Source organism: Bos mutus, chromosome 4 (assembly GCF_027580195.1).
Source record: "Bos mutus isolate GX-2022 chromosome 4, NWIPB_WYAK_1.1, whole genome shotgun sequence".
NCBI lineage: Eukaryota > Metazoa > Chordata > Mammalia > Artiodactyla > Bovidae > Bos > Bos mutus.
In genome coordinates this window covers 50,213,382-50,231,666 of record NC_091620.1, presented here as the reverse complement: position 1 = coordinate 50,231,666, position 18,285 = coordinate 50,213,382, and the positions used below count along the sequence as shown (strand labels likewise).

Sequence of the window (18,285 nt, the reverse complement as noted above, 5' to 3'; positions counted from 1 at the left end):
TGTTGGGCCTCCTGCAAAGTGGAAGAGTCAATTAGGCTCAGAGCAAAGTTAAAACCAAGGACCCAAAGCTCTGCCTCCCCAAGGTTTGGTCTGATCCTCAGAGCTGCGCCCACCTCCGAACACCTCCCCCCCAAAAACATTCACAGCATGAGTATATTCCAGGCCAGAGGGGCAGAAGCAGGCAAAGCTGGGAACCGTGGACAGCATTGGGGTTCTGAGCACCCTCTCCTGTCCCTGCTGCAGAACTAAAAAGCATTCACCGCTCCAGGCAGTTTCCCTTCTTCTGGCATCAAAAGCTTTAATTCTCAACTATCTTCACAGCAGCGCCCCCACTTGCCCCCTTCCAGGCTGCAAGACCCTACCTGCACCCCGTTTCAGTTCTGCCAGCGGCTCCCAGAGCACCTTCCCTACCCCCTGCCTGTCCTCGGGAATTCGCCATTGTCTCCTGCAGACACCCATGGGATCCAGACTGACCAGCACCCTCTCAGCTCGGCTCTCAAGAAAGTGGGAGGCACTGGTTCTGTGGAAGAGAAAGTCCCTATACCGACTTTTCTGCGATGACCCCCGCCCTCCCTGGCATCAAGGGGAAAACTGATCTAATTGGGAGAGGGGCTTGCAGCCAGGGTTGATAGCCTGGCGTCCCCCGCTGGCGGGCCACCGCAGCCGGTCTGCTCAGGCACAAGCTGAAGTTGACTGCCAACACTGCTATAAAACCCCAGGTCTGTCTAGAACTGTTTTCGGTTCTCCTAGACGCCCCCGGGCTCAATTATAGTCTTAAAAGCCCTAATACAAGTGCAAGAATTTGTTTGCCTTCACCCAGGGGCGGGGCAAGCCCCGCAGTGGTGGCGCCTTTGTTATGGCAAAGTCACTGAAACCCCTCAAGCATTCCTTTTGTTCGAGGGTCGGGGTGGCGGGGACTGGGTGGGCTGCTGGGAGAGAGTTGGAAAGAGCCAAAATCAGCCTGGGAATGACTTAAACACTGCTGTTTGAAAACCTCTCCTTCTCCCTTTTATATTCAGTCTTCAAGAAAGAAATGCTGTAGAGAAATAAATATTTTGCCTTGTTGGTCACCGATGGAAATAGAAGTTTTTTTTTTTTGCTGCAGGGCAATCCTGCAACTGTGATTCCCGGCTTTAGGAGGTCTCAAGCTACCCTTCCCAAACAACCTTCTTTCCCACCAGAGCTTCTCACTCACACTGATACTGCCCTCTGCACAAGCCACTGTGGACAAATATGTCAAGCTGAAGATGCACAAATAATTTTAAGTTCAGCTCTCAGGGATTCAAGGGGCATGGAAGTTCTTGCAGCAAATCCTGAATAAAGAGTTCATTAAACCAATGTGTCCCAGTAGTTTGATTTGTGATACGCAACCCCTGTAAAGGAGAGGGGTAGGAGCCACATAAACATGAATGCTAATAAATTAGTTTACTCCACTACAGAGTAATTACCTGATATTATTGATATTTACAGCGGGTATTCAAATGCAATGGTGGCCATCATTTGGAGAAAATACATAATGAGAAATTTCTTTTCCAGTGCAATACATGATTAGATTTGTTATTGAGTCAGTTACAGTCAGCTCAGCAATAAATAAATAAATCGATGTTGACACTTAAATACCAAAGATCTTAGAATTTATACTCTAAATCTCCCCAAGATATATAAATACCTTCAGCTATTTCCTGGATGGGGAAAGGGAAAAGGTTATCCTTTTTCATTTTTCAACTTTCCTTCAGCGGCATCCAGTTCCTTCCAAGAAGATAGATGTGGGGAGGCCTCAGAGCTGGGCCCCTCCCAGCTCTTGGCCCTGCCTGGCTGCTCTATGCCCTCCTCTTCTGCTTCTCCCGAATATTGTTCATTCAGTCCTGAAGGATGGCAAGCAGTTTTCACCATCTCAAGTTTCTGTCTTTCCTCTTCCCAAGAAACCTAGACTCATCCTAGCCGCCATGACCTCTGTATCTTTAGTTCAGACCTAGCCTTTTCAAAGCGTTCTTTTCATCCAAGGTGCTGGGAGTTTCGGAAGGACATCTCTTTTCTTTGGCATTGTGTCCCTTCCGTGGGATGAGTTGCAGGAAAGGCCTCGGTCCTTTTGAGTTTCTGCCCTGCACATCCCTGGCCCTCAAGCTTTGCAGAGGAAAGGAGGCGCGTTACCTCTTTCTCAGCCACGGCTCCCGGGCCCTCGCCCCCTGCTCATTGCCCCCAACTCTCCCTGCAGCTCTGGAGCTCAGATGTGGGCTCCGGAAAGGTGCAGCATACCCAGGAGTAGTCTCCTCGGATGTCAGCGCCTGTGAAGCCGCCCAAGGCTCGCCTCAACCGCATGGTTTCCCGAGTCCTCAGCTCCGGAAGACCCGGAGGGCGGATCAGTGCGCAGCGGCGCAGCCCCCGCGTCTCTGGCTCTGTTGAGTCCCTCCGAACCCCGGCAGACAGCGAGAAGGAGCGGGTTTCTTCAAGGGCAGGGCGTGGGGGTGAGGAGGCCGGCAGGGAGAATGAAAGGGAGGTGGATCCCGGGTGAGACGAAGGCCCTTCCGGGACCTGCGGATCCCTGACAAACCGCGGGGGAAGCCGCCCTGGTTGTTGGCGGTTTAGGGACGGAAGGCACTAAAGCGCTTCGGAAGTGACCATGAATGCGAGCGTGTAATCAAGTCACCGTGCAAATCGGGCAAGCCACGAGGCAGTCACATCCACGGCTGCGAACCCTGGCCCCGAAGGGGGTCCAGCCAGGATCGGAGGCAGAGGTGGTTTCCAGAGCAAGCCTGTGGGAGGGGGACAGCGCAGAAGGAGGTGCGAACGCGAGCCTCCTGGCGGATAGATTCCAAGACCACGCACGGGCCACGCAGCGACGAGCTCCCACCCGGCCACCCCCAGCCTGTGGCATCCCTCACCCAGGGAGAGGTGGGTGGCAGTTGAGCTCTCTCACCGCCCTCGGCGCACTCAAGGGCCAGCACCGTGCAGCTGAGCTCAAGCAATTGGCACGGGGTAGCACCCAGCCTCGCCGCGCGCCGGGAGGCCCCCCAGCCAACATGAGTTACACCGGCGATTACGTGCTTTCGGTGAGAACACCGAGTGACGATCTGTTGCTTCCCCTGAGGTGGCTACAAAGAAAGGAAGCCGGGGAGGGAGGGGGGGAAAAAAGGAAAGGGGAAAAAAAAAAAAAAAAACCGGACTCGCTCGCAGCTTGTCAATTTCAACATCGGGTCACATGACCAGCACCTCCCTGCTAAGGATGGGGATAGATTTCCACGTCAGCTTACGTCTCCAAATTTCTACTTCACGGATCCGCTTCAAAGAGGCAGCTGCAGTGGAGAATCATGTTAAGCTCGGCTACTGCGGAGAGCCCAAGGTAGCCCAATGATGGATTTTGATGAGCGTGGTCCCTGCTCCTCTAACATGTATTTGCCAAGTTGTACTTACTACGTCTCGGGTCCAGATTTCTCCAGCCTCCCTTCTTTTCTACCCCAGACCCCGTCTTCGCGCCCAATGACATACTCCTACTCTTCCAACCTGCCCCAGGTCCAACCCGTGCGCGAAGTGACCTTCAGAGAATACGCCATTGAGCCCGCCACTAAATGGCACCCCCGCGGCAATCTGGCCCACTGCTACTCCGCGGAGGAGCTCGTGCACAGAGACTGCCTTCAGGCGCCCAGCGCGGCCGGCGTGCCTGGCGACGTTCTGGCCAAGAGCTCGGCCAACGTCTACCACCACCCCACCCCCGCCGTCTCGTCCAATTTCTATAGCACCGTGGGCAGGAACGGCGTCCTGCCGCAGGCTTTCGACCAGTTTTTCGAGACGGCCTACGGCACCCCGGAAAACCTCGCCTCCTCCGACTACCCCGGGGACAAGAGCGCCGAGAAGGGGCCCCCGGCGGCCGCGGCGACCTCCGCGGCGGCGGCGGCGGCGGCGGCGGCAGCGGCCACGGGCACGCCGGCAACTTCAAGTTCGGACAGCGGCGCTGGCGGCTGCCGGGAGGCGGCGGCGGCGGCGGAGGAAAAGGAGCGGCGGCGGCGCCCCGAGAGCAGCAGCAGCCCCGAGTCGTCTTCCGGCCACACTGAGGACAAGGCCGGCGGCTCCAGTACGTATAAAAGGCAGCGCGCCCTGCGCTTTATGAAAGGGGAGTTGGAAATCTAGCGCAGCACCGCTGTTAAATTTTTATATGCTGTTTTATAAGCATATAAGGTTTATGAAGGGCCTTTAGGTTTCCCCCCAACAAAACTTTGTTATAAAAGGCGGGATCACGTGGCGAGTGCTGAAATTGGCCGTGAAATACCCACCGGCCAAGGCATGCCTACAAAAAAAACCCCAAAAAAACAAAAAACCTCCCTTTTCCCCTTTTTTTCCCTTCTCGGCTCCCAAGCCCAGCAGCTCGACCCCGCTCGGGGCCAGCTTGGGGCTGGGGAGCCGGAGGTGGGCGCCTGTAAATTCTCCCTGCAAGGGTTCGGGAGCCTTTGATAGCGAGGTAATCCGGAGATTTTTATAAAAGCCATGTGTTGCGCCGGGACTCCAGTCCCGGCCGGGATTCAAAGGCATTGCTGTTTAACGATGGCTCTAGGAGCGTGTTTAACAGATAAAATAGCCCGCTTAGCTCGAGCAATATATTAAAAGAAACAAATTAACCCAAAGTTGGCCTTTTTGTCCAAAGGAAGCCATTTTCCTTGGGCGCAGTGGCAATTACGTGTGCTGCCTTCTGTCCGACTGCATGTTACAATTGTTATTCAATCTGTCAAAAGCGGGTTTTTTCTTTACTTCTGGTGGCGTTTTATTGAAAGGGGTGCAAATCGAGCCTGCCCGCAGCTCTGGGAAACCCCTCTGTCCTCCAGCCTATCGGGGACAGCACCCCAGCCCTGCCAGAGCACCAGGATGGCTGGGTGGCCTTGGTCCTTAGGGAAGGCCCGGGGTAGGGGGCTTCCGCCACCCGCTCCCCACCCCGCGGAAGCCAGGGGGCTGGCCGGGGAGGCAGGAGCTGATGACCAGGACTTAGGCTGACAAAGACCCGGCAGCTGCCCCCAGATGTTAACGAGGGCCGAGTCCCGCCGAAGCCGGTAAAGTCTGGGGCTGGGGCCGCCTTTACTGCCTCGGGACTCGGCCGCCCAGGTGCTGGAAGGTGAAATGGTCGCGGGCGGCTGTTTGTTTAGTCTGGCCGGGCTGGAGGCAGCCAGCAACCCCCACTCGCTGCTTTGAAAGCGGTTTCCGCGGCACTAACTCGCCTGTTGCAGTGAGGAACCCTCCTTTCTGCTCCGGAGCAGAGTAAGCAGCTTCCCTGGGGGCCTATCTAGGGAGCTGGCTTTTATCCGGAGCTGAGCCTCCTCCCGCAGCCTCTCCCCCAGCCGGCAGTAAGAGCCTGAAGGCAGGGACCTAGTCGGGGGACCTTGCTTGGGCTTGAGGCAGGGCTTCCATTCCCTGAGGCCAGCCCTTTCCCTTCACTTGGGGCTCTGGGATGGATTGCAACCGTCACACCTGGCTCACTCCCTGCCTCTTTCGGCCTTCACAGGTGGCCAACGAACCCGAAAGAAGCGCTGCCCCTACACCAAGTACCAGATCCGGGAGCTAGAGCGCGAGTTCTTCTTCAGTGTGTACATCAACAAAGAGAAACGCCTGCAACTATCCCGCATGCTCAACCTCACCGACCGTCAGGTCAAAATCTGGTTTCAGAACAGAAGAATGAAGGAAAAAAAAATTAACAGAGACCGTTTACAGTACTACTCGGCCAATCCGCTTCTCTAAAGGCTCCAGCCAGCAGGACCTGGGTGGGGGGCTTCATACACAGGAGATTATATGCAGATTTTGCCCTTGACAAGGTCAAGGCACATGGTGACTTTTCAAGAAAGGAGATGTGCAAGAGAGGAAAGGCAATACATGGAGACAGCCTGGAAGGAGGTTGCCCGGTGGTGGTTAAGATTTCTAATGATTCAGAGAGTTGTGCATCAACGAGAATGAATGGTTTAGGGCCTCTGGTGGTTCACCTTTGAAGACTGCTAGAGCTATGGGCTGGGTGTGGTCTCCATCAGGGACTGGGCCCCCTTCCTGGCCCCCCAGGGAAAATGATCCCAACCCAGGACCCTTCACATGAAGCCTGGTCACCTCTAGGACCCCTGTGTCAAGATCGCCATACCCAATTCAGTTTGGGAAAAGGAGCAGAAGGAAAGGGGAGGATTCCTAGATGTCTGGATCGGGGCTGCTTTCCAAAGCTAATGTGAAAAATGACTGGATTAAGAGGTCGATGCAAGGTGGGAGAGAGCTGTTGATCCTTGAGGGGAAAACTAATCTACCATCCCAGGTGGCATCACTGGCTCTCCACTCTTCCTAGCCACTCACCGAACTGTCCTAGGCCCGAGCTTCTAGCAGTCGACTGCCTTCTGCAACCCACCTAGTTTTTCCTACCGACGAGGGTCTTCGTCTGGCCTGCCACTTTGGGCCTAAAGCCTGGTGGCAGAGCAGACCATTCCCTGAGGTGGAAGACATCAAAAAGCCCAGAGGCTGCACCCAGGCCGCTGGTCCCCGGATCCCTGCAGGAAATGCCTGTGGAGTGCGGCAATTTGGCAAAGTCTATGCCACACTTAATTCAAGCTTGGATTTGCTCAGTGAAGCGGTGGGCCTGGCCAGCAGTCCCCAGCTATGAGGGGCTTGAGTCCCCCAAACACCCAGTTTCCACGCCGCACTCTGCCCTTCGCCACCCCAGAACTGAGCTTGGAAGCTTTCGGTGACCTTCCAAGAGCTCAAGAGTGATTTGGAATTATTTTAAAAGATAAATATTATATTATATATATATATTTCCCTGCAAGAACCAAAGTGAATTTTAAAAGATGCAATGTAGAGGGGGGAAAAAGATGATGAAGAGAATATTTAAAGGCTCTATCTGTTTACAGTGTTCCACGGTTAAACTCACTCACTGCTAAAAATATTTGAATGTACGCTTCATACAGGGATGGTGTTCAAAAGACTTGTAAATAAAGGAACCATAACCTATTTTGTTTGATTTTTTTTTTTTTTTTTTTGCCATTAGTTGATTGCCTTTGGGGTATTGGAGGGGATGGGACAGGTGTTGGGAATGGTCTTTTTAATTTTTTTGCAATATTTGAAAAGCATTAGGGAGATACTCTGAGGTAGTTCAGCCAGTCAGGGTCTGGGGACCTCAGCTGAGAAAGGTAGACACCCTCCCATTAAATCTCCTCTGCCTCCCCGTGTGAAGAAGTGTCTGGTGGCTCTGCGTGTAAAGGGAGTAATGCCCTGTCCTCCGTTTTAGCCCACCGCGTAAGTTGCAGCATGTATATAGGCAACAGGGCACAAGGAAAATAAAGACTGTGGAAACTTGAGTATTGGGTCCTGGTGTGACATTCCTCTCCCTACTCGCCTTTTACTGCCAAATGTCACCCCCACCCCCAACACCACTACCCCCCTTAGGAAAGAGGCAAGTTACTAGGCCCCTGAGGAGGTGGGGAGGTGGCTTATTCAGGGTTTAACTCCATTAGAAGCCAGGCTTAGGAAGTCAAGGTGAATGGCCAGGTCCTTTGGGGAAGTGGAGTCTCAGGAATGGGGTATCCCAGGGCCTGGAATATGGGGCTTCATCCCCTCAGACTGACCCAGCCCTGGGAGAAAGTCTTGGGACTTGAGGTGGCCAATGGGTCTGATCCCAGGCTGGCCTCACTCATCTCCAGACTAGAAGGCCTGAAGTGGAAACACTCTAGGGTGCCCTGGGGAGCCCTTCAGCAAGGGGGGGACTGGTCTGGGTACAAAGAGCAGACTCACAGGAGTATCTAAGGGCACTTTCTCCCCAGCTCCCAGCTGAGACTGCCTTTTCCCTTTGGGGAAAGAAAGATGCTGGTTTTCTTTGTTTCCTGCCTTTGAACTTCTGCCTTAAATTTGGACATCACCCATAACCTTGAGGGGCAGGGTGAAAGGCCAGTGCCTTTTGTTTGTCCACCCCACCCCCACCCCACCCTCCACCCCCCATCCCACCCACCCCCACTGCCCCCCACCCAACCCCACCCCACCCCATCCCATCCCACCCCATCCCATTCTCTCTCCCTAGCCACCCAGGCAGGATCAGAGAGAGCTGCAGAGGGGATGGAATTTGGAGAGAGGCCCCATGCCCCAGACCCCCACTTTGTTTATTTGTTTGTGTGTTTGTCTAACTGGCGCGACTGGGGAAATCAAGCTCAAAGGGGAATGGGACAGACCCCGAGATGAATGTCTAGGTTGATAGACAGACACACAGAGGTGAACAAGGACTCTCCTGCGGGGCAGGGAGGGAGCGGACAGGGAAGCCTAGGATTTAAGGAAAGACTTCCTTTGGGACGGTTAAAGATTAACCAGTCTCACAAGTTGCTAGGGAGAGTCTAGCCAGGAGGACTGTTCGAGGGCGGGCGGCGGCGAGCGGGCGCGGGTTTGATTTCTGAGCCCTATAAAAGCCCATCCTCCGATGGCTGTGACAATGTGGTCGTAAACCCGTCCGGGGCCGGCCAATTTGCATATTTGGAATGCGCCGCTATAAACCCGGCTGGGGTTTTGCAGCAATTTCTTAGATGTAAAAATGAGATCTCTTTAGCAGCGGGCTGGGCACATTCTCTCCTTCTTGTCTCTGCCTTGAGACTACTCTCCTCTCCCGGCTGCGGGCCGGAGTTTGGGCCGGGTCTAGGCGCTCGGTCGCCACGAGATGGCGCACTTCCGATCAATGTCAAAGCCGCCGGGGAGCGGGGAACCCCAGCGCGATTCTTGGCCTTTGTTCGCTTCTGATTCTAAGAGCAGCACGTTACTTTATTTCACTTGTCCCGCTCTCCTCCGTATCAAAAAAAAAGGGGGGGCTCACCTTCAAGAAGTGGTTGGTGTTGTAATTTAAAGCAGCGCGCCTTCTCTAGGCCTCGCAGGCGTCGCGGCGCGGAGAAGCCAGCTGTCCCTTGGCAGTGATTTCGGAAATGTGTCAAGGTAAGAGGCCACAAGTTTAGCAATTTCAATCTGGCTGTGGCGGGAGCGGGGCCAGGTATCTGAGCAGGGCTGGGGAAAGTGGCTGGGTGTGTGAGCTCGGGGTGACGCTATAGGCGCTCAACTCACCCCACCCCCCTTCTCCCATCGCTCCCTAAGGTTGGAAAGCAGGGGAGGCCCCAGTGGAGAAGTTGACGGTTTTAACTCCCTGCGCCAGCATTTCACTTGAGGCGATCTTTAGATTTTGTAGAAATACTCAGAACGGGATGAACCAGGGATGGGGAGCATCCTCCTGGCTGTGCTGGCATACCGGCTTATGGTGGTTAAAAAAAGGGGGGGGGGGGAGGAGATGGCGGGACTGGGGAAAACAGAGTTTCTCCTCGAAACAATGAAGTGGTCAGCGACTGTGGTCACTGGGGCAGGCTTATTCCCTGGGGCAGAAGTCAGGGAAGTAGCTGATTTCCTACTAGATGCGTTCTCTAGGTTTGTCCAACAGACTGGAGGTAATCTTTGTTTCGAAAAAGGCCAATTCGGAGAAGTCGCATTATATTTTTGAGGCTGCCAGAGAAACCTGTGTTGCTTATTTTGACTGTACTGCTATAAACCTGGCTGGAGGTTTGCAGCAATTTCTTAGATGTAAAAATGAGATATTTTGCATATTCTGCAAACATGCAAAAATTGTATTGGTAAATACCTATACATTTCCCCAAGGCTAGCAGTGAGGATAAACTCTGATCAAACAATCTCTCCATCAGAATTGTCATAAAACAAGTTTAAAATAATCATGTCACTTACATTTCGGAAGCCAAACTCAAATTCCCTATTTTTCTATATTTAAATTTTTCATTCCAGTGTCTTTTCATTAGTTTCTTGAAATGGTTATTTTCTTTTTACAAATATACTGTGCATGGGTGAGTGGGGTGGGGAGAACCTCAGAGAAAGTAGATGCTACCGTGTATGAGTGTATAATTTTGCCGATCACAGTCACCAGTCTTTGTTGAGTATGGTCTCTCAAACTCTGCCAGAGTAAAGCAAGAAGTGGGCGCCCAGACAGTGCTCTTTGCAGCCTGAGCCTTTCCTAATATCGTTTCCAGGCCAGAGGCAGTTTATGATGGACAAAACTGAGGATACTGCAATTGAGGGGTGTATGTGAGGCGTGTACGAAAAAAGTCTCCAACACTTCCCCCATCAGGAGAGAAGGGCCAGTTCAGTGGTTGGATTTAGAAAAAACTTTTAAGCAGGTTGCTTAGGGATAGACTGATTCTAAGAAGACACATCAAATACTGTATCCCTGAAAATGTTGACATTCTTAAAGACGAATGGGAGAATCAGGTCTTTGCTCCTTCCAAAATTTAAACTATGCTGTAAATACATGAATTGAAAAAGTCCAGAATTTTTGTTAAAGCCGAATATGTCAAAGTAGCATTTATTTCCCTCTCCGGGGCTGCATCTCCAACTCCACAGCCGATCAGATAATACTGCGCCCAGAAAGCACTGAGAGCAACCTCCAGATACGAATTGTTTACTGGCTATCTCAATCTCAGTACCTGGTATTCTTTGTAAGAATTTTTTTTGTAATAACAGTTTATTATTTCTCGTAGTTTGCAAGGGCCTACTCGTAGGAGAGGGAATGCACTATTTGGTAAACTGCAGGGTAATTCTCAACAGAGGGCTTATTTCACTAGCCTGGCATTTACTTCAGCTCCATAGCTGAATGGGGTGTAATGAACCAGGTAGAAATGAGCAATATTTACTCCTAAATAAAACGTGGGCCCCGGCAACTGCACAGGCCTGGTTGAAGCAGGCAGACACTTGAGAGTTTTAGGTCAAAGGCATTCTGACCACCAAGAGAGAAATTCGGCAGCTGGGAAAGAGGAGGAAAGAGAGAAAAAGAAGGCAAATGGGTGAGAGGGAGACACTGTCCAGAAGCCGACCACTGAATTGCTTTTCTTAATTTCTTGGGGGTGGGGAACCCTGGGAAAGCTGAGATGATCAATAAATGGAATATTTTATTGAGGAAGCTAACACCTCGGTGTTACAGTCTGGGGAGTGTGGAGCCTTGGGGGCGGTCGGGGATGCTGGGAGCTCCGAGACTAACTGAGAAGGTAGCAGGCATTTGACTTGAGCTTCTGCTGTGTGGATATCTTCTTGTCCAAACCAGCGGGGCAAGCCAGTCTGTGTCCCAGGTGCACCCATGGGCTCTCCATTCACTCTCACTCTCGGCTCAGCAGTGGAGGGAGAGTGGCAGACCTGGGCCAGAGAGAAGATCCCACACTGGCTTATGTATTCTGTTTTGGTTTTTTCCAAGCAAGAAACAGCACAAACTCAACATCCCATTTGGCTTATTAGAAGGGGGTAAAAGATGCTAGGGAGAAACATCCAACTCTCCCCAAAGGTCTCTGAAGACCCAAGTGCCAATGCCATGGTCTGTGAGCTCACAGCCGGCTTTCCACCTTCTCTACTCTTCAGCTGCGGTGGCCTTATCATAACAGACACGGCACCAAACTGATATTTGTAACCTTGGTTGGAGCGTGCATGCTCTTGGATCCCATTCAGCCTAGAAGGCCATTTGGCCACCCTACAGAGCTCTGACTAGACGGGGCCTGAGCTGTCTACGGCCCGGAACCCAGCTTGTCTTACCAGTCAAACTGGCAGGGCTACTGAATTCCCAGAGTCTTGGAACATTCTGGAGAGGCCAAGGAAAAGGCTTTGAGGGGCGGAAGGGGGGGGGTGTCTGTGAATTCCCTGAAAATGACTGGGTCAAATTGTGGGAATGCACAGATTTGCATTTTTCACAGGGTAAGTCGGAACATGCCCTTAGATTTACCAAAGGGGGTCCAACTTTCAAAAATATTGAGAAAGACAAGTTTAGATCATTGTCTTTCACTTTATTTTATTTAGCCTCCACTATCTTAAGCATTTTTCTCCTGTGGCCACTGGCCCTTCTGAACCTGTGGCCTGGGAAGATGCTTTCTGCATCAGTTTAACTGAAAAAGCACCCAGTCCTGGCCCACTTGCCTGCTGGGGCTCATTCTTCTCAAGGGACCCTCTCCTATGCTCGGAACCTACTTCCGCCTGGGCAGAAATTTCCTGATAGGCATGAACAGTACTAAGGGGCAAAGCCCCCTTCTTAGCCAGTCCTTGGCTTTGTGGCATTTCCCAGTAGCACTGCTGAACACAACAGTCCCAGTCAGTTTCACTCTCCTGACAAGCTGGGTAAGGACCAAGCTCATCTGGGGAAAGGTCCTAAGCTGCCTTACTTTCAAACTTCTGGTCCTCAAGTTCGTTGACCTCATGGGCCTAGCCTGATGAAAATTTGCCTTGGCCTTGTGCGTTTGAGGCGTTTAAGCAATATGGAGAGCGAAGGACATTTCCTGATCTCGGCACCGACCCCTCACTTGATTCGGCGGCGATGCTACTGCCACCTCAAGATCCTGTCGAATTGCAGCGAGTTAGCGCTCTCCTTTTCTACCTCTCTCGCTTTTCTTTCCCTCTGTCTTCTCCTCTTTTCCTTTTTTCTTTTTCTGTTCCTCTCTTCTCCACCCCAGAGGCCCAGTCCGCGGAGCCGGTCTCCGCGGGGCGCAGAGGTAGAAGTGGCTGGAGCGCAGCGCAAGCGGTGGCGCGGCCTCCGGGTGCTGCGCGCCGAGCCGAGCAGCCGCTGCCGGCAGAGACCGCAACTGCGTGCTTTACATCTCAGAAGCCAGCGCCGGGGCTCTGCCGCCTGCTCTCCCGTAGGCTCTCTCTAGGTCCTCTCAGGCTCAGCTTCCTCCTCCGACTAGGTTCGTGTTGGGAAGAACAAGGCCAAGTGCCTGGCAAATCACTCGGGATGCAAGGGTCTTTCCCCGCCGCCGCCCGCCGAGGCCTGAGCGGTCTGCTTCTCGGGATGCCGGCGTCAAGCCCGCAGCAGGGGCCGGAGCTGGCGGAGCGGGCAGGCCTGGGGCATCCTGGAGAGCTCTAGCCCTAGCCCTCAGGCCCGGGACAAGGCAGCGACCACCTGGGCTCCCTGGATCCGGCCGGAAAAGGTCGCGTTTCCTGAGACATGTATGAGGCCCACACTTGGCGGGTAGTACCCTAGGCCGGCCGTTTCCAGTTCATCAAGAGCGCGGTCCCTACGACCAGGGAAGGAGAAGGCCTGGGTGTCTGTTGAGCAAAGGGCCTGGCCTCCGAACGCGCCTATAACTGGGCCACAAGCCCAGCCAGGCCCCACAGGGAACGGATTTCCTCACCGCGGGCCTCGTTAAAATGCTCACACCACGGGAGTGAGGGCTGCCCCATCCGTGGGTTTGGAGGGGAGGGGGGAGGAGGGGAGGGGACAGAGACAGGAGTGTGGTGACACTGGTTCTTGTAGCCTCCTCTGCGAATGCCAAGGCTAAAGGGAGAATTCGAGAATTGGGTGGCAGAGGTGTTCGTTGGCCTACCCCACCCAAGTTTCCCCCTCCAGGTCTTCCCCTCTGGGTAAGCCAAAGACCCTCAAGATCAACACTTCTTTCACTTCCCCCCAAAGGCGTATGAGCTTGGAGGCTGCAAGGGTGATGTGGCTGTGGGGTGCCTGGACCTGGCTCTGGCCTTGGAGTAAGGGTGGGGAAGTCTTTCAGCCAAAGCTGTCAGTCGCCTCAACCCCCTCCCCCCCGCCCCCACTGATGCCAGCCCACCAAGGTTCACCAACAGGAGCTGCAGAGAAGGCAAGCCAGGTGAGCACACCATGGGCAAAGATCCTAACTGGATCTACCCACTGGCAGAGGAGGAGTGGAGGGTTTGGGGCTGAGAGGCCAGGGCACTGCATTTTGGGGGAAGTTCGGTGAGGGATGCTAGAAAGAAGTGGTGATTGCCAGCTTCCAATCTCCTCTGGATTTCGGAAACTCTGAAAATCCTGGTGATTTTAGGACTAGGTCCCCACCCTGGGATAGAGCTCCGGGTCTGGGGCTGAATGGGAAGAACTTGAGGCACTGAGGCCTCCGCCGCTTAGTATTTTAAGAGTGCACCCAAGTCTGGTGGCTGATTCGAAAAATTAAAACAGGGAGCCCCCAAAGAGGGCCGGGGTGCGCACCATAAACACCCCACTTGTTAACTGCATGGGGCCCAGGGGCCCTTCAAACAGACCCCAAAGGAGGGCGCGCGTCCGGGCATGGGCGGAGCGAGCCCAGGGGCCAGGCCCCCCACCAGCCACGTTGGGGCAGCCCCCGTCGCTTCTGGCCTTTGGGTTGAGGTATCGGGTGTGCGTCTTGCGGCCCATCAATACAGATTACATATTTATATCAATCGCGGGCTCGGAGGGCGCCCTCGGAGAGCGGCCCCGCGCCTACGAAACCAAACTGGGAGTGGTCGCGCGGAAACTCTGGCTCAGGATTGGCTGCGGGCGCCCGCCGCGGTGCGGGGGGATTGCTAATCGTATTCAGCATGTTTTGCACAAGAAATGTCAGCCAGAAAGGGCTATCTGCTCCCTTCGCCAAATTATCCCACAACAATGTCATGCTCGGAGAGCCCCGCCGCGAACTCTTTTTTGGTCGACTCGCTGATCAGCTCCGGCAGAGGCGAGGCTGGCGGTGGTGGCAGCGGCGCTGGGGGCGGCGGCGGCGGCGGCAGCTACTACGCCCACGGCGGGGTCTACCTGCCGTCCGCCGCCGACCTGCCCTATGGGCTGCAGAGCTGCGGGATCTTCCCGGCTCTGGGAGGCAAGCGCAATGAGGCGGCGTCGCCGGGCGGCGGTGGTGGCAGCGGGGGCCTGGGTCCCGGGGCGCACGGCTACGCGCCGGCGCCTATAGACCTGTGGCTGGAAGCGCCCCGGTCGTGCCGTATGGAGCAGCCTGAAGGGCCGCCGCCGCCGCAGCAGCCCCAGCCGCCGCCCCCACCGCAACCACCCCAGCCCCCGCCACAGGCCACCTCGTGCTCTTTCGCGCAGAACATCAAAGAGGAGAGCTCCTACTGCCTCTACGACTCGGCTGACAAATGCCCCAAAGGCTCGTCCGCCGCTGCCGAGCTGGCCCCCTTCCCGCGGGGCCCGCCGCCCGACGGCTGCACCCTGGGTACCTCCAGCGGGGTGCCAGTGCCCGGCTACTTCCGTCTCTCTCAGGCCTATGGCACCACCAAGGGCTACGGCGGCGGCGGTGGCGGCGCGCCGCAGCTCGGCGCCGGCCCGTTCCCCGCTCAGCCCCCGGGGCGCGGCTTCGACCCGCCACCCGCGCTCGCCTCCAGTTCGGTGGATGCAGCCCGGAAGGAGCGAGCCCTCGATTCGCCGCCGCCCCCCACGCTGGCTTGCGGTGGCGGCGGCGGCGGGGGCTCGCAGGGCGACGAGGAGGCGCACGCGTCGTCCTCGGCCGCGGAGGAGCTCTCCCCGGCCCCTTCCGAGAGCAGCAAAGCCTCGCCCGAGAAGGACTCCCTGGGTAAGCAGGGCGCGCTGAAGGGCTCCGCAATCAGGCTGGCTGGCAGACAGGCAGACCCAGAGAAGGGAAGGAGCAGAGAGCCAGGAGTCCGCACAGCAGCCGGCCGGCCTTGGCCCGAGCTGCAGGCAGGCTGACCTTGTGAACTTGCTTTTTTAATATTTGGGCGTAGGGACTCAGTAAAAAAATTCATGTCCCGGCTTAGCGCCCCACACCGCGACGTTCTCTGCTCTCGCCTCCCCTCACTCCGACTGGAGCCGAGGACACCGGCGAGCAACTCCCCTCTTGTGCATGCCCTTCTCCGTGCCCCAGAGCACCCAAAACCGAGTCTGGGCCCAGCCTGCGAGGCGCGGCCCACGCGGGGGGGAGGGGGAGGGAGGGAAAGTGGCTCGCCCGCAGATAGCGCGGATGTTTGTAAGGCATCCAAAATAAGCAGCCGCCAGCACCAATAAATAAGCCCATTAACCGGCGAAGTTCGAGTTTACGATCCCCCTTGCTTTTTTCAAACTTGCTTGAGGGGCGGGAATCCTCGTTGCGGGGAAAGAAAAGGCAGATCCGTCCCGGACGCCTGGGCCCTGATCTGAGAGTCAGAGAGGGGTCATTTCGCTTCCCCTGGAACTCGAAACCGCCCAGATTGCACGTCCCTGGCTCCTCGAGAGACGTGAGGGAGGGCCCTTGACCCCAATCAGTTTTTTGTGCCTTTTCTAGCTCCCAGCTATGCCCTTCTCCCTCTCCTCAACAGGCCTTGGGTAACCACGGGGCTGGAGTGAGACACAGCCACGTTGCCTACCCCCCCCTTCCAAGTGAGCACCCCTGTCCTCCCAGCCTGGGGGTTGCAGGAAATGCTTGTCTGCCTTGGGGCGAGAGGCAAAAAAAAGGCGTTAAGTTCAAGATATACAGCCTGCCCTCCCAGTCCGTTCCTTCTGCAAGCGCATGGCAGCTTTGTGCTAAAACAGGTGTTTAGGGGGGAAAGTGGAGGAAAATGTAAGAGAGTAGGTGTAGATAGGAGGCCCACTCGATTTTACACATAACTTTTGGAGGAACTGCTCTCCCTGGGCAAACTAAAAGGGGCGGAGGGCGGAGGGATAACTCTCTCTGGGTGACTTAGGACATCCCTCATACTGTAGAAACGACCCGAATTCCCCTCTGCGTGCAGCCCGCATGGCCTCGATTTAACCTTCCCCTCTTTATTCTCTCAAATGCCAGGCAATTCCAAAGGCGAAAACGCAGCCAACTGGCTCACTGCAAAGAGCGGCCGGAAGAAGCGCTGCCCCTACACCAAGCACCAGACGCTGGAGCTGGAGAAGGAGTTTCTGTTCAACATGTACCTTACTCGAGAGCGGCGCCTAGAGATCAGCCGCAGCGTCCACCTCACGGACAGACAAGTTAAAATCTGGTTTCAGAACCGCAGGATGAAACTGAAGAAAATGAACCGAGAAAACCGGATCCGGGAGCTCACAGCCAACTTTAATTTTCCTGATGAAGCTCCAGGCAATGTGGTTCATTTCGTCCAGAGAACCCTTCTCCTCCCTCTTGTCTTCGGCTCTGCCCAGGAACTCGCACCTGTGCGGGAGCCCCCCCATTCTTCCCTCCCACACTCGCCATCTCGCTGGCCGTTACATCTGTGCAGGGCTGGTTTGTTCTGACTTTTTGTTTCTTTGTCTGTTTGCTTGGTGCTGGTTTATTTGTTGTTTTCTGGGGGAAAAAGCCATATCGCGCTAAAATTCTATAGAGAATGCTGTCCTAAGTGTCAAGTGGTGACTGGGATGGTTTGCTGTCTCGGGGTTCCACTGCTTGAAATGGCCTCTGTCCTCCGGGTGCAGCTGGTTTCCTGCGGGGCCAGCAACCTAGCCGGAAGGCGGAGGTCCCATTGTAGGCAGCTGAGGTGTCTGGCCTGAGGTCAATGGTGCAAGGAGCCGCCACCGGGCTTGCCTGCCTGGAGTGCAGGGCTGTCTTTAATCAGGGGGCACAGGCCCCTGGGTTTCTTTTCTCTTTTTTTCCTTGGCAAAGAGAAGGGCTTGCAGAAATGTACATGCAGGTTGGCAAAAGGGTTGACTTTGGCTGATTGGTAAAATTGAGAAAGTCAGAAAGATTCATTTTCCTTCCCCTGTAAGATAGCTCAGCTTTAAAAGAAGAAGAAATGACCAGGAGAAGGAAACGTCTCTTCCAGTTTGTGTAAGGTCTTGCATTGTGGGACTAAATTATTTCAGTTACTTTGAATTTCCATGTCCTTCTGGCTGTAGATAAATAATAGAATGTAGTTTTGTTTATACATGCAGATTTAGTGCATTTTTTGTCATTAAATAATTGTTACCACTGGTAACATAAGACAAGCACACCACAATTCTCCCTAGTCTGCAGAGGTTCCCCCCCTTTCCCCCCCTTTTCTTTCCAAAATTCACAGAAGCCGAGGAGGGCTGGAGCAAGCGGAATAGACTAGAGAAGGGAGACGTTGCTGGGTTTCCTTTATACTGTGAAGTTACATGCATAAAAGGGTCAAACCTGTAGGTGCAGAAAAAGAAAAAACTATAAAATACAAATCTGTATAAATGTCTATTATTATGAAAAATTGCCAATCTTGTTTTATGCAAATGCATTCTATCATTATTATAAATGTTAGTTCTAGTTCTATTTACTTCTAATCTTAAATCAGAATAAATTAATATTGTAATGCTGCTGTGCGTGGAAAAAAAAAGATGATGTTTATGTTCTTATAGAAGAATAAAAGCTGTGGAATGAAGCTTTTTAATTTTACCTCTTTTTTTGACTTCTTATCTTCACCTTCCACTTTATCCCGTCTACCGCTTTTACAACAGGAGGACTAGCCCGCGCCCTCTGCAATTACTTTAGGCATCTATTTAAATATTACCTAGACGGTCGTAATTTGTCTGGGCCCTATAGCCCTGGTGCCGTAAGGTTTGTCGGCTTTTGTTCAGTTTTATGACTTGCTAGTATATCTGGATTGTGGCTGTCTTGGACCAGTGGTTTCAGTTGA

The 18,285-nt window shown here is 54.0% G+C and overlaps 2 protein-coding genes across 2 annotated transcripts; both read left to right on the top strand.

The window, feature by feature from the left end:
- The first annotated feature begins 3,273 nt into the window (after positions 1-3,273).
- HOXA11 (homeobox A11) lies at positions 3,274-6,943 on the top strand. The gene is made up of 2 exons (XM_070368791.1): positions 3,274-4,069; positions 5,486-6,943. The coding sequence occupies exons 1-2, from the start codon at positions 3,349-3,351 to the stop codon at positions 5,716-5,718; spliced, it is 954 nt and encodes a 317-aa protein (XP_070224892.1). The 5' UTR covers positions 3,274-3,348; the 3' UTR covers positions 5,719-6,943.
- A 7,383-nt stretch (positions 6,944-14,326) lies between these two features.
- Positions 14,327-16,947, top strand: HOXA10 (homeobox A10). The gene is made up of 2 exons (XM_070369465.1): positions 14,327-15,293; positions 16,497-16,947. The coding sequence occupies exons 1-2, from the start codon at positions 14,327-14,329 to the stop codon at positions 16,934-16,936; spliced, it is 1,407 nt and encodes a 468-aa protein (XP_070225566.1). The 3' UTR covers positions 16,937-16,947.
- The last annotated feature ends 1,338 nt before the right edge of the window (positions 16,948-18,285 follow it).